This window comes from Oncorhynchus masou, chromosome 28 (genome assembly GCF_036934945.1).
Source record: "Oncorhynchus masou masou isolate Uvic2021 chromosome 28, UVic_Omas_1.1, whole genome shotgun sequence".
Lineage (NCBI taxonomy): Eukaryota > Metazoa > Chordata > Actinopteri > Salmoniformes > Salmonidae > Oncorhynchus > Oncorhynchus masou.
The window spans coordinates 28,462,452-28,475,490 of NC_088239.1; the positions used below are offsets into that span (position 1 = coordinate 28,462,452).

A 13,039-nucleotide genomic window follows, 5' to 3' on the forward strand; every position below is an offset into this window, starting at 1 on the left:
GAGTCTTGTAGTAACCAAAATGTATTAAACAAATCAAAATAGATTTTATATTTGAGATTCTTAAAAGTTACCACCCTTTGCCTTGATGACAGTTTGCACACTCTTGGTATTCTCTCAACCAGCTTCATGAGGTAGACACCCGGAATGCATTTCAGTTCATATGTGGAATTTCTTTCCTTCTTAATGCTTTTGAGACAATCAGTTGTGTTGTGACAAGGTAGTGGTGGTATACAGAAAATAGCCCTATGTGGGAAAAGACCAAGTCCATATTATGGCAAGAACAGTTCAAATAAGCAAAGAGAAACGACAATCCATCATTACTTTAAGACATGAAGGTCAGTCAATCCGGAAAATGTCAAGAACTTTGAAAGTTTCTTCAAGCTCAGTTGCACAAGCGCTATGATGAAACTGGCTCTCATGAGGACCACCACAGGAAAGGAAGACCCAGAGTTACCTCTGCTGCAGAGGATAAGTTCATTAAAGTTAACTGCACCTCAGATTGCAGCCCAAATAAATGCTTCACAGAGTTCAGGTAACAGACACATCTCAACATCAACTGTTCAGAGGAGTCTGCGTGAATCAGGCCTTCATGGTCAAATTGCGGCAAAGAAACCACTACTAAAGGACACCAATAAGAAGAGACTTGCTTGGGCCAAGAAGCACGAGCAATGAACATTAGACCGGTGGAAATCTGTCCTTTGTTTTGATGAGTAGGTGAACGGATGATCTCCGCATGTGTTTCCCACCATGAAGCATGGAGGAGGAGGTGTGATGGTGTGGGGGTGTTTTGCTGGTGCCAATGTCAGTCATTTATTTAGAATACAAGGCACACTTAACCAGCATGGCTACCAGAGCATTCTGTAGCAATACGACATCCCATCTGGTTTGCGCTTAGTGGGACAATGATTTATTTTTCAACAGGACAATGACCCAACACACCTCCAGGCTGTCTAAGGGCTATTTAACCAAGAAGGAGAGTGATGGAAGTGCTGCATCAGATGACCTGGCCTCCACAGTCACCCAACCTTAACCCAATTGAGATGGTTTGGGATGAGTTTGACAGCAGAGTGAAGTAAAAGCAGCCAACAAGTGCTCAGCATATGTGGGAACTCCTTCAAGACTTTTGGAAAAGCATTCCTCATGAAGCTGGTTGAGAGAATGCCAAGAGTGTGCAATGCTGTCATCAAGGCAAAGGATTGGCTGCTATGAAGAATCTCAAATATAAAATGTATTTTTATTTTTTTATTTGTTTAACACTTTTTTGGTTACTACATGATTTCATATCTGTTGTTTCATAGTTTTGATGTCTGCACTATTATTCTACAATGTAGAAAATAGTAAAAATAAAGAAAAACCCTGAGTTTGAGTTTATTTTATTTTTTTACAAGGACAGTCAGTGCACATTAATCAGCGTTTCAGTAAAAGTGCCGGTTTTAGCCAGCCGGATATTAAAGGCAGGATATTAAAAACAATTACAATATAGACAATCATTGTGCAGTGAGCACGCGCAGAGCAACATAGGACAAGCAAGACGTAGCATACAGACAGAGCAACATAGAACAAAAAGCGGCAAGACAAAATTCATAAAAGCAACAAAGTGTTTCCACACCTCACAAGCTACAGACAACAGACAACATGGAAAGCGGCAACACACAGCTAGTGATTATGTTCACACATCTGATTGACCTTTAGCCATGTATTCATACATTTTGTGAAAGTGTTGTCAGGACCCGGTTACGAACCTGGGTCTCCGGAGTGAGAAACAGTCACTTAACCAACTGAGCCACGAATAGTCAGCAGAACCCAGAAGATGAGGCAGACACAGCAGTACTTAAGACGGTGTATTTAATAAAGTAAAAAAGGAGAAGTCCTTCAATACAAAAATGGTAAATCCAAAAGGTGGTAGGAATAGCACAAAAAAGCCTCAAGAGATACTCAAAAACAAAAACAGAATTCCACAAGAGCATCCACCGGAATCGACAAGAATACACAGAACACTAGGGCTGGGTGCTAACATACAAACACAGAGCACAAAACTGAGGGAAACTAAGGGTTTAAATACAATCAGGGGAAACGAGGCACAGGTGCAAATAATAATGGGGAACAAGGGAAAAAACATAAGGTCAAAAAGCACAATGGGGGCATCTAGTGACCAAAACCCGGAACAACCCTGGCCAAATCCTGACAAGTGTGATAGGTGGTGCAGTGTGTCCAAACTTTTGACCGGTACTGTATGTTTTGATTTCTGAGACATTGTAAGGTTTGTATCATTCACATCTAAATCTAGCATATAGGACCTGTTTCAAATTATCAGTTTACGCTCAACATAGCCACTTCATACAATATGCGCAATCGCTTCGTAATGGGAAAAAATATCCCTTATTTTTTTTCCAGATAAATTCAATTATATTCTTCTTACTATAAAAGCGTATAAAATCAAATAATGGCACAGGATTTACAAGTATAGATTTTCTTCATGTCATAATTTTTTTTAGACTTAGCAAAATTAAATAGTGGATATATTGTGATGGTGTATATTAAATTGATTTATTCAACTTTTTTTAATCAGCGACTTGTATCTGGGGAGGCCTGGACATGCTAAACGTGTTAATTAATGGACCGCCATCTTTTGCATGACAATAACCGGCTGACAAAATGTCATGACCGCCACAGCCCTAATCTACAGTGACAGCTATTAGCGTCCGTGTTGGTTTGGTTGTGTATCTTTATCACAGCAACATGAATCAAGTGTGACCTCCATTAGAACAAATACAACTACTATTCTCATGTTTGTCTAATTATGAAACAACTCCCATAAAAAAATAACATTATTTTGTCAAGCACTGCCATATTAATAAACAATTTCAGAGGAGTTATGGAAATCCCATAAGGGCTTTCTTGGCACATGAGTGTGTGTGTGTGTGTGTGTGTGTGTGTGTGTGTGTGTGTGTGTGTGTGTGTGTGTGTGTGTGTGTGTGTGTGTGTGTGTGTGTGTGTGTGTGTGTGTGTGACTTTCTATGCCTGCCCCTGTGTGTGTTTCTGTGTGTGCGTGTGACTTTCTATGCCTGCCTGTGTGTGTGTGACTTTCTATGCCTGCCCCTGTGTGTGTGTGCGTGCGTGTTACTTTCTATGTGTGTGTGTGTGTGTGTGCGTGCGTGCGTGTTACTTTCTATGCCTGCCTGTGCGTGTTTATGTGTGTGGGCCAACCCCGTACACAAAACCCACACACATACACACATTGCATACACAACGATAGTTCTCGGGTCATTGTGGGCACTCCATGTCTTGACTTGATGCAAAGCTTAGCAAACAGAAAACTCCTCTCCATTCAAATGTCATGTCCTTTCTACTTTAAACATTATATTTATTGAGTTTTTGGTTTTCTTTTTACAATAATCAGATAAAGAGGTGCAGTCTCGTCTCCTTTCCAAGACCATACAACTACAACAACAATGGAAACAATAGCCACCATTTTCCATCATCCAGCAGCGTACATTATTTTAGTAACAATAACCCTGTAGCCTAGGCCAGCGAAATGTGGCCTAAAATATTTCAGCGTCCTGACCGGTAGTGCTCCAGACTTGGATGCTCTGGCCCTGCATCTAGCAGCACTTTCCCCGCTCTGATGTAACGAGAGTTCCCCAGGGACTGCCAGTGACGGCAGCAGATGTTAGCAGTTGAAGAAAAATGAAAGAGAGGGAGACGGACCGAGAGAGACAGATACAAGGAAAAGAGAGCTAGAGAGAGAGAGAGAGAGCTAGAGAGAGCGAAGGGGGGAAGAGATGAAGACAGAAAGAGAGAGCGAGAGAGTTGGAAGGGGAGAGAGCGATAGACAGGAAGACATTGCGGAGAGAGGCTAAGACACAAAAACAGGGTGAGATGGAACAACAACAAACATAAACAGCACGAGCGGTAGATACTGTAGTTAGCAGTAATATTGAGTTGTGAAAAAAGGTAGTAAAGGTGTGACAGACTCGGTGCTATCGCTCTCTCTCTCTCTCTCTCTCTCTCTCTCTCTCTCTCTCTCTCTCTTCATCCATTTGTCATAGCTGTCTCCAGTAGTGCTCAGATCACGCACTGTCGCTCCTGCGGAGGTGAAAGCGTTTTCATTTTCCCTGCGAAGCGATGGCGTGTCAGTCTTGTCTGTCTGCCGGTGCGTTCCTCAGACATACTGCACCGTCACACCGCTGGAACTGTGACAGCACACACAGATGTGGCATTAGAGGTCTACTGCCTCGCTGTCACACACACATACCTCTGAAGCTGTCACTGAGATGCACTGAGCTCCCACTCTGTCGCTGTGTGACTGAGTTTCTCTGCTAGTTTGTTTCAGTTCTACCGTTTCCTACCGTTTTAGTTCTTATCATCCTTGTTCTGACTAACCAGTTCCTCTACTGACATTCCCTTTTGAGGAGATAACAATTATGAAATGAGAGATTCTGCTCAGTATACCTTGACCTCCACACAGATTTGGATTGTTGTTCTTTTGTTAAGCTGCTTGTCAATTCATTACGGGGTCAGTGAATTCAGTTCAGAGATGATCTTAGTATTTGCTCTGTCTAGAGTGTCATTCAGTATAACGTCTTACCGTTTTATATTTACTCAAAATGAAAACAAAACACCCCTATTTCTATGGACCAGAAAACCATGATGGATGAAGGGATGTACCAGTCCCAGATTGCCCCTTTAACTGGCATCCTTCATGTGTGTTGAGTGCAAACTGGGGCTCACAGTTAGAACAACTAATTTCATAGTTTGCCAAGTTCCTTTCAGTTCTAATAATTGGTACAGTGTGTTTTGCTTTTTCCCCTGGACTTAGTGTGTAATGTTGAGTGTGCATGCTTCCAAAATGTCGCCATTATTTCCTATTTAGTGCACTACTTTTGACCAGGGCGCTGGTCAAAAGTAGTGCACTATGTAGAGGGCAGGGTGCCATTTGGGCTGCAGCCTCTGTATAATAATCCCCCTGGATGTGAAGCTGATGGGTTGTTTTCTGTCGCCGGGCAGACGGAACACATTCCTCCATACGACGTTGTGCCTTCCATGCGACCTGTGGTCCTGGTTGGACCGTCACTGAAGGGCTATGAGGTAACAGCATTGTTATTATAAGGGTTTGTTATAAGTTGTTATAAGGGGTTATCACTGACACTACCACCCTCACCACTAGTATATTCTATTTAGATCACTAATTGTTAAGTTTGCCAAATCCGTTAACTTTCCCCAAATTACCAGGTTTCCCAGAAACCCAGGGAATCTTCCAAATGGCATTTCTGGAAAACCTGGACATTTTGGGGAAATTGCTTGAATTTTGCAACCCTACTACTGGTACTAGCACCACTACTACACTCACTAATATGTTCTGTTTACACTAATTCCACTTCTACTACTTGTTCTCATTGTGGACACATGGAGACACCAACAGAGCTGAGCTTTGTCTCTGTGGTTAATGGGAGGCAGAAAGGGGAGGTTCCTCTGGAACCTGATGAGAACAGGACACACTAAGCTGAGGAGGAGCACAGTTGTTTACAAGGGAAAGGCTGAAGTGCTGTCAGTCAATTCTGAAACAACAGTCTGTGCTGTGGGGCTCCCTCTCTCACCAACAGAGAGCTTGCTTCAATTCACCAACCAACCCACCCATGCAAACACACACACACACACACACACACACAGTCTGTTTTCAAAATGATGGTCGTTCCATATATGTTCACTGTGTTTTTCTTATCCCTTTTGCTTGCAGGTGACAGATATGATGCAAAAGGCACTGTTTGACTTTTTGAAACACCGATTTGAAGGGAGGTACGTGCTTTTCTTCCTTCCCCCTCTCTTTATCCCTGTTCAGTCTGCTCTGCCTGAGTCCTATAGGCTGGTATTTAGTCGTCCCGGGAGGTTTTGCCGAAGGAGTATGTAACAAGTTTGTTTGGCCTGGAGATGTGTGCTAGCTGTTGCTTTAAATAGGCCTTCTCCATGTCCTTAATAGGCCATAGTGGGCCCTAGTGCAGCGCAGGGTTCTCCTCGGCTCCTCTCCTCTCCATGCACCAGTCCCTGCCTGGGCTTCCTGGCCAGTCTCCCATCCACAGTAAATAAATGATGTTACAAAACTCATACTGTACTCAATACTGTAAACCATATTTATATTCTTCTCAAGAGTGCAAGACTTTTGATCATTAGCAAGATGTTTTACATATGGTATTTGACTATAAGCATACTCACACCATCTCTGTCCTCATCTACTAAACCTTAGAAATCACAACTCTCCCCTCTTCATATGGTGATTTGGTTGCTATTCCCATTTTATTTGGAATACAGTGTTCTTTCCAAGTGTTACATTTTGTATTGATATTGATCATGAATCAAGGCTATTTGATTCGGAAATCAGAGCACGCTCTATTCTCTCTCTGACCGGTTATTTTTGTTCTCTGCCTTCCTATCAGAATATCAATCACTCGTGTCACGGCAGACATCTCTCTTGCCAAACGCTCGGTCCTCAACAACCCTAGTAAGCACGCCATCATCGAGCGCTCCAACACACGCTCCAACCTTGGTAAGTTCTGGAAGTACGAGACCTCTGTGTTCCTCTAGTGCCCTTTGTATTTAGACAGACTAATTGCATAGAGAAAAGGGAAGGAGTAAAAGATTAAACAAAGTCTTCTCGTGTGTCCCAAATGGCATCCTATACCTCAAACAGTAGTGGTGGAAAAAGTAGTCAATTCTCTCTCGTAAAAGTAAAGATACCTTAAAAGAAAATGACTCAAGTAAAAGGGAAAGTCACCCAGTTAAGATACACTTGAGTAAGTCTGAAAGTATTTGGTTTTAAATATACTTAAGTATAAAAAGTAAAAGTACGAATAATAAAAAAAAAAATCCTTATACTAGGCAAACCAGGCGGAAATCCAGGGTCACACTCCAGCGCTCAGATATCATTTAAAAACAAAGCATTTGTGTTTAGTGAGCCCGCCAGATCAGAGGCAGTAGAAATGACCAGGGATGTTCTCTTGATAAGTGTGCGAATTTAACCATTTTCTGTCCTGCTAAGCATTCAAAGTGTAATGAGTACTTTTGGGTGTCAGGGAAAATGTATGGAGTAAAAAGTACATCATTCTCTTTCGGAATGTAGTGAAGTAAAAGTTGTCAAAAATATAAATAGTAAAGTACAGATACCCCAAAAAACGACTTAAGTACTTTACACCACTGCTATACACTATACACTCTTAGAAAGAAAGGTGCTATCTATAACCTAAAAGGGTTCTTCGTCTGTCCCCATAGGAGGACCCTTTGAAGAACCCTTGTTGTTTCCAGGTCGGACCCTTTTGATTCCAAGTACAAATGTTTTGTGTTCCATGTAGAACCCTTTTCCACTGAAGGTTCTACATGGAACCCAAAATTGTTCTACCTGGAACCAAAAAGGGTTCTCCTATGGGGACAGCTGAATAACCCTTTTGGAACCCTTTTTACTAAGAGTGTCGTTCATGACTTTTGACCAGGGGACATATGGCTCCAGTCAAAAGTAGTGCACTATATAGGGAATAGGGTGCCATTTGGAAGAAAGCCTTGAAGATGGTTATAGTGCAGACCTACAGATGTTGGAAGGGGACGATTGACCTGTCTGGGGATGTGATTAAAAAGGTTTGTGTTTGGAACAAAAGAGAGAAGAATCCAGAAGCCTGCTGCCAGATAACAAGGTCAAGAACCCAGCTGATTTTACCAGGCTTGATTAACAAGCTGCGGTTTAGAATGAAACAGATTCCTCAGCTCTGACCTCACGGGGGTGGCCGGAGAGCCAACGGAACTATGGAAGCCACAGTCCTAATCTTTGTATTGGATCACTGACATGAGCAACGGTGCTCTGTAATGTTACTCCTGGGTTGCATCCCAAATGGCACCCAATTCCCTATTGAGTGCACTACTTCTCTGACGTGCCGGTTGCTCGGGCAGCGATGTCCCGGGATTAAAGCCCTTTCTGGGGAGCCTCAGACGGAGCGTGGATGGAAGCTAGTAGCACCTCCCTCTGTCTACCCCCACTGCCCCACTCATCTTTAAAGATACTTTAAGACTGGGTTACACTTAAAGCACTGCACAGCTCTGTACAACCTCGGTGCTCCACTTTTGATGACAAGCTCTTTAACTGGCAGCCAATGCAACTGTATAATTATTTAATCACTTCAGGGACACACGTGTTGACAGTGCGCTGAACCCTAACTCTGTCGCGATGGCAATAGATAGGAAGACTTTTCTGAAAGCAACAATTGTTCCCAATGTGGCTGAAGTTATTTCAGGAATCTCTTCCAAGCAGACACATCACTTGAGTTAAGCATTTATGTGATTGAGTTTTAGTGTGTGAAAAGTAATATTATGCGGCCTATGTTGCATTCCAGTCACAGCTGTTAGTTCCTGTTTGATTTCGGCCTAGATATCATCAAAACCCAGTGTTTCCAACAGGAAGCGTCTGATATGAAAAACATCATCATAAAATGCATCCCAAATGGCACTCTATTATTCTCTTTGTAGGGCGCTGCTTTTGACCATGGCCCATAGAAAGTAGTGCACTATATATAGGGATAGCGAGGGATTTGGGATGCATCCATAATGTATTATAATCACCAGACACATCTGGACTCTCCGCTCAATTTCCGGCAACACGCGTGTCTTAGTCATTGCAGCAGTGGATGTGCAAACACAAGTTTGTTTGAGCTTCTAATGAAATGTAATGAAGTGAAGTGTTGCTTGAAGGAGATTTCTTGGACTGTCTGTGATTTATGTTTATGACCTAACCACGTCTATCTGGGGGGTAAAGTGCATTAGCTAATACATGTTCTCGCACGTTAAATGGGATACTTCCATATTTCCGCATGATCCTATGGCCATTCAGTTTTGATAATCTCTCCTCCTCTCGAAGCCGCATAACTGAAGGGCGAAATGAAAGCGGATTTATGGCTTGACTCTCGTTCTCTCTCTCTCTCTCTCTCTCTCACTCTCTCGTTCTCTCTCTCTCACTCTCTCTTTCTCTCCCTCTCTCTCTGTCTCGTGTCTCTCCAACCCTAATGCTCTCCCTCTCGTTCTCTCTCTCTGTCTCGTGTCTCTCCAACCCTAATGCTCTCCCTCTCGTTCTCTCTCCCTCACTCTCTCTCTCGTCTCACCAACCCTAATGCTCTCCCTCTCGTTCTCTCTCTCTCTCTCTCTGTCTCGTGTCTCTCCAACCCTAATGCTCTCCCTCTCGTTCTCTCTCTGTCTCGTGTCTCTCCAACCCTAATGCTCTCCCTCTCGTTCTCTCTCTCTCTGTCTCGTGTCTCTCCAACCCTAATGCTCTCCCTCTCTCTCTCTGTCTCGTGTCTCTCCAACCCTAATGCTCTCCCACTCGTTCTCTCTCTCTCTGTCTAGTGTCTCCAACCCTAATGCTCTCTCTCTCGTTCTCTCTCTCTCTCTGTCTCGTGTCTCTCCAAACCTAATGCTCTCTCTCTCTCTCTCTGTCTCGTGTCTCTCCAACCCTAATGCTCTCCCTCTCGTTCTCTCCCTCTCTCTCTCTCTCTCTGTCTCGTGTCTCTCCAACCCTAATGCCTAATGCTCTCCCTCTCGTTCTCTCTCTCTCTCTCTCGTTCTCTCTCTCTCTCTCTCTCTCTCTCTCTGTCTTGTGTCTCTCCAACCCTAATGCTCTCCCTCTCGTTCTCTCTCTCTCGTTCTCTCTCTCTCTCTCTCTCTCTCTCTCTCTCTGTCTCGTGTCTCTCCAACCCTAATGCGCTCCCTCTCGTTCTCTCTCTCTCTCTCTGTCTCGTGTCTCTCCAACCCTAATGCTCTCCCTCTCGTTCTCTCTTAGTAGCTGAAGTGCAAAGTGAGATAGAGCGTATCTTTGAGCTGGCCCGGACCTTGCAGCTGGTGGTTCTGGACGCAGACACCATCAACCACCCGGCCCAATTGGGAAAGACCTCCCTGGCCCCTATCATCGTCTACGTCAAGATCTCTTCTCCTAAGGTGAGGCCAAGCAAGGCAAATAAGTGGTAACGTACATCTCGTCTGGTTTCAGTCAGTCACCTTCGGTACACGGGAGGCTACTCGAAGAGAGAGGGCGGCCAGGTTCGGGGGTACCCCCCCGCCACATGTGTCTGCCTCAGTCAAGCACTGGCTTCCTCTCTTCATAGACTTCTTAAGGATGGGTCCGGTCACCTCAGTGATCCGGTTCTACGTAGACTTTCGACACTGGGCTAGCTAAATGAGCTTTGCATGTCGTGCTAGCCAGGTTGTCTTAACTCGCCGAGGCGAGCTAGCTATAATAGCTATTACTGCCTCCCCACTGGTGTTGCTGGGCTAGCTAGCCTAGATTATGCTAAAAAGTTCCTTGCTAACACTGGCTAGCATTCCTTGAGTAAAACTTACTAGCTTTCCCCCAGTGTTATGGCAACCCCATTCCTATTTTAAGTTCCTGGAGTTGGAGGGAGTGACGGAAATGGGGTTTAAGTGCACCTCCGATGTAGAAGCAGCCCTCTGAGCACTTGGCTGGGGTAACTCCCGGAGCGTGGGGCCAAGCATGTGTCTGAGTGACCAGTGCGCCCCTCTGCAAAAACATTACTGTGACAACAGTGGTCCCACGTTTGGCAGACGGCGTACTATGTCAGCCATTGCCAGAGCCCCCTGTGCTTATATAGGGGCCAGGCTTCATGCAGGCTATACAGTCTCACAGAAGCACAATGTATGTTGGAAGCTTGTCCATGCTTAATGCTATCCGCCTCGGTCACCCCGCGTTCCACAGTGTTCAAAGTGTTCAAGGGGTAGCTCAATCTCCCCAGGGTGAGAATGACAAGTTGGGTCACTGTGCCCATGGCTGGTTCATTACTGGGATTCATTTGATTCCTGCCTGTAGCTCACTAGTCACTATGAGGTGTCTAGTGATGCAGGTTATGGGCTCTATAGGCGATGAGTTGTTGGTAGCGGAGTCGAGGGTTGGACACGACCACGCTATTATCCCACATGCAGTCTCTGTGGTTCATAAGAGCCCCCCAAATGAGCTGTCTGTCTCCAGCTCAACACTTTTCATTCCTGAAAATGAGATTCAATTACCAATCACCCCTGTCTGTTACAACAGAAGGGGTCCGTTTTTCAGAGCTACCTGTCCAATTTCCAGCTCGGTTACAAGGCGTTTTGCGCTAGTACCTATGACTGGTTGGTAGGGTAACCTCCATGATAAAGTTTTGTTCCCTGCGTCTATGTTTTATGTGTGCGGTCCAGTGCTGGGTGCCAGCTGGTTACTGAAATCGCATCTTACTGCCTGAACCTGGTGAGCCTCGTTGTGACAACAGTGCCAACCGGGGTACGTCACTGATGGCCAGAGCCCATGTACCCAGAGTGGGCCGGGCTTTAGGCAAACCTTGGCACATAACACATTTTTTTCAGCCAAGTTCCACAGTTTTGACGGGTGGAACTTTGACAGGTATGTGAGTTCAATTTTCGCCCGGGATCATGCGAACAGTGACGTCAGGGTACAGGCTACAACTTGTTGTGCATCCCCCACGCGTCTGCAGCATCATCACGTCGACTGTTCCCGAAGCCTCAGTACCATTTCTTTGAGGGAAGATATATCCTCCCGTCTCTAGAAGTAGGCAATCCGAGTGGTTCCTATGTCGAAGACCCGGGACTTCTAGTACAGCCGGTATTCCTGGTTTACGAAAACGGACGGGACTTTGCGTCCTATTCTCAAACTACGTGCCCTCAGCAAGCACCTCAGAGTCTACAAACTCAGAATGTTCACAATCCGATCGCTATTACATTGATTGGCTGGTGGTAGAGTATGCACATATTTTCCAACCGCTCGGCGAATAAAAAAACTGCCGCTCCAAATTCGTTCCATTTATTAAACTCACCATTTAACCAACACCAATCAACTATTGTGACCACCCGGACCTACCATTTGGTTTTGAAGTGTTGAAACCAAACCATATGATTTGAATGAAAACTATGTTAATTAACAGAATGAAAAAGTGACTGTAAGAAGTGCTCATCATTTGAAAAAGGCTACATTAAATTACATTACATTGAAAGGCATATAAACACTCTCTAACTAGGTCAAGAACCAGACAGGTAGCCTGACTTAAATACAAATGAAACAAAAATACCTTATTAGGCAGAGTCTACAGTGCCTTTGAATTCATTTTTACAAACACCAGAATTTGGCATCAGGCTCATGCGATGGTGCCTGGAGATCAGGCCAGCAGTGGAGAAATACCCTCTCCGTGCTTGCAGAGCCACTGGGAGTCTTCAGGCCACTCTTTTAATTTTTAATTTTTCCTTTATTTAACCAGGCAAGTCAGTTAAGAACAAATTCTTATTTTCAATGACGGCCTGGGAACAGTGGGTTAACTGCCTGTTCAGGGGCAGAACGACAGATTTGTACCTTGTCAGCTCGGGGGTTTGAACTTGCAACCTTCCGGTTACTAGTCCAACGCTCTAACCACTAGGCTACCCTGCTTGCCGGTCTGGGCAGGGATGCAGAGTTGTTTTTAAAAATGTGTAGACCTAAATGCTTTTTGGCAAAAACGGAAAGCTCCTTGAAAAATATAACATGTCATGCCTATTGGGCCAAAATCTATTTCAGCCTATTGTATAGATAATATAACTTTTAAGAAGTCCGATTTTTTTGTTTATAAATATTTTGATGCAATAACACACGTAGCTAGCTACCCACCTCATTCCCTTCTGTTAGCATGTGCACATAGTAAGTACACCATCATGCTTTAGGGATAGGTGTCTTTTCGGATTCCACAATAATTCTTTAGTTGTGAACACTAGGTCACCACACTACCTCTCTTGGTCTTGGTCCTCCTCATCTTTGTCACTTTGATTTTGCACCTGTGTGTTTTATCATTTTCTTTATGAAAAGATTTAACGAACTCCATGACAGTAGCTAAAGCAAGGGGCTATAGAAGAACACAAATAGCCTACAATGCATGCTGGGCCGGGCATGCCCTGAGCTCGTGAAGTGAACGGTACTGGAGTGAAATTGGGGCGAGGGGGGAGGCCGACGCTCCAGCCTTTGGGGAAACTTGCTCCGCGTTCC

At 44.3% G+C, this 13,039-nt stretch overlaps 1 protein-coding gene across 10 annotated transcripts in view; it reads left to right on the plus strand.

Annotated features, from left to right (window-relative positions):
* cacnb2a (calcium channel, voltage-dependent, beta 2a) overlaps positions 1-13,039 on the plus strand; it is a 106,951-nt gene that overhangs the window by 84,065 nt on the left and 9,847 nt on the right. For 5 of the 10 annotated variants that reach the window (XM_064941818.1, XM_064941823.1, XM_064941825.1 and 2 more), the window contains 4 exons: positions 5,008-5,088; positions 5,738-5,796; positions 6,432-6,541; positions 9,812-9,963. In XM_064941818.1, the coding sequence (XP_064797890.1) occupies positions 5,008-5,088; positions 5,738-5,796; positions 6,432-6,541; positions 9,812-9,963 (402 nt within the window). Of the gene's footprint in view, positions 1-5,007; positions 5,089-5,737; positions 5,797-6,431; positions 6,542-9,808; positions 9,964-13,039 lie in introns of all 10 variants that reach the window. The other 5 variants (XM_064941817.1, XM_064941821.1, XM_064941824.1 and 2 more) reach the window with 1 other exon arrangement.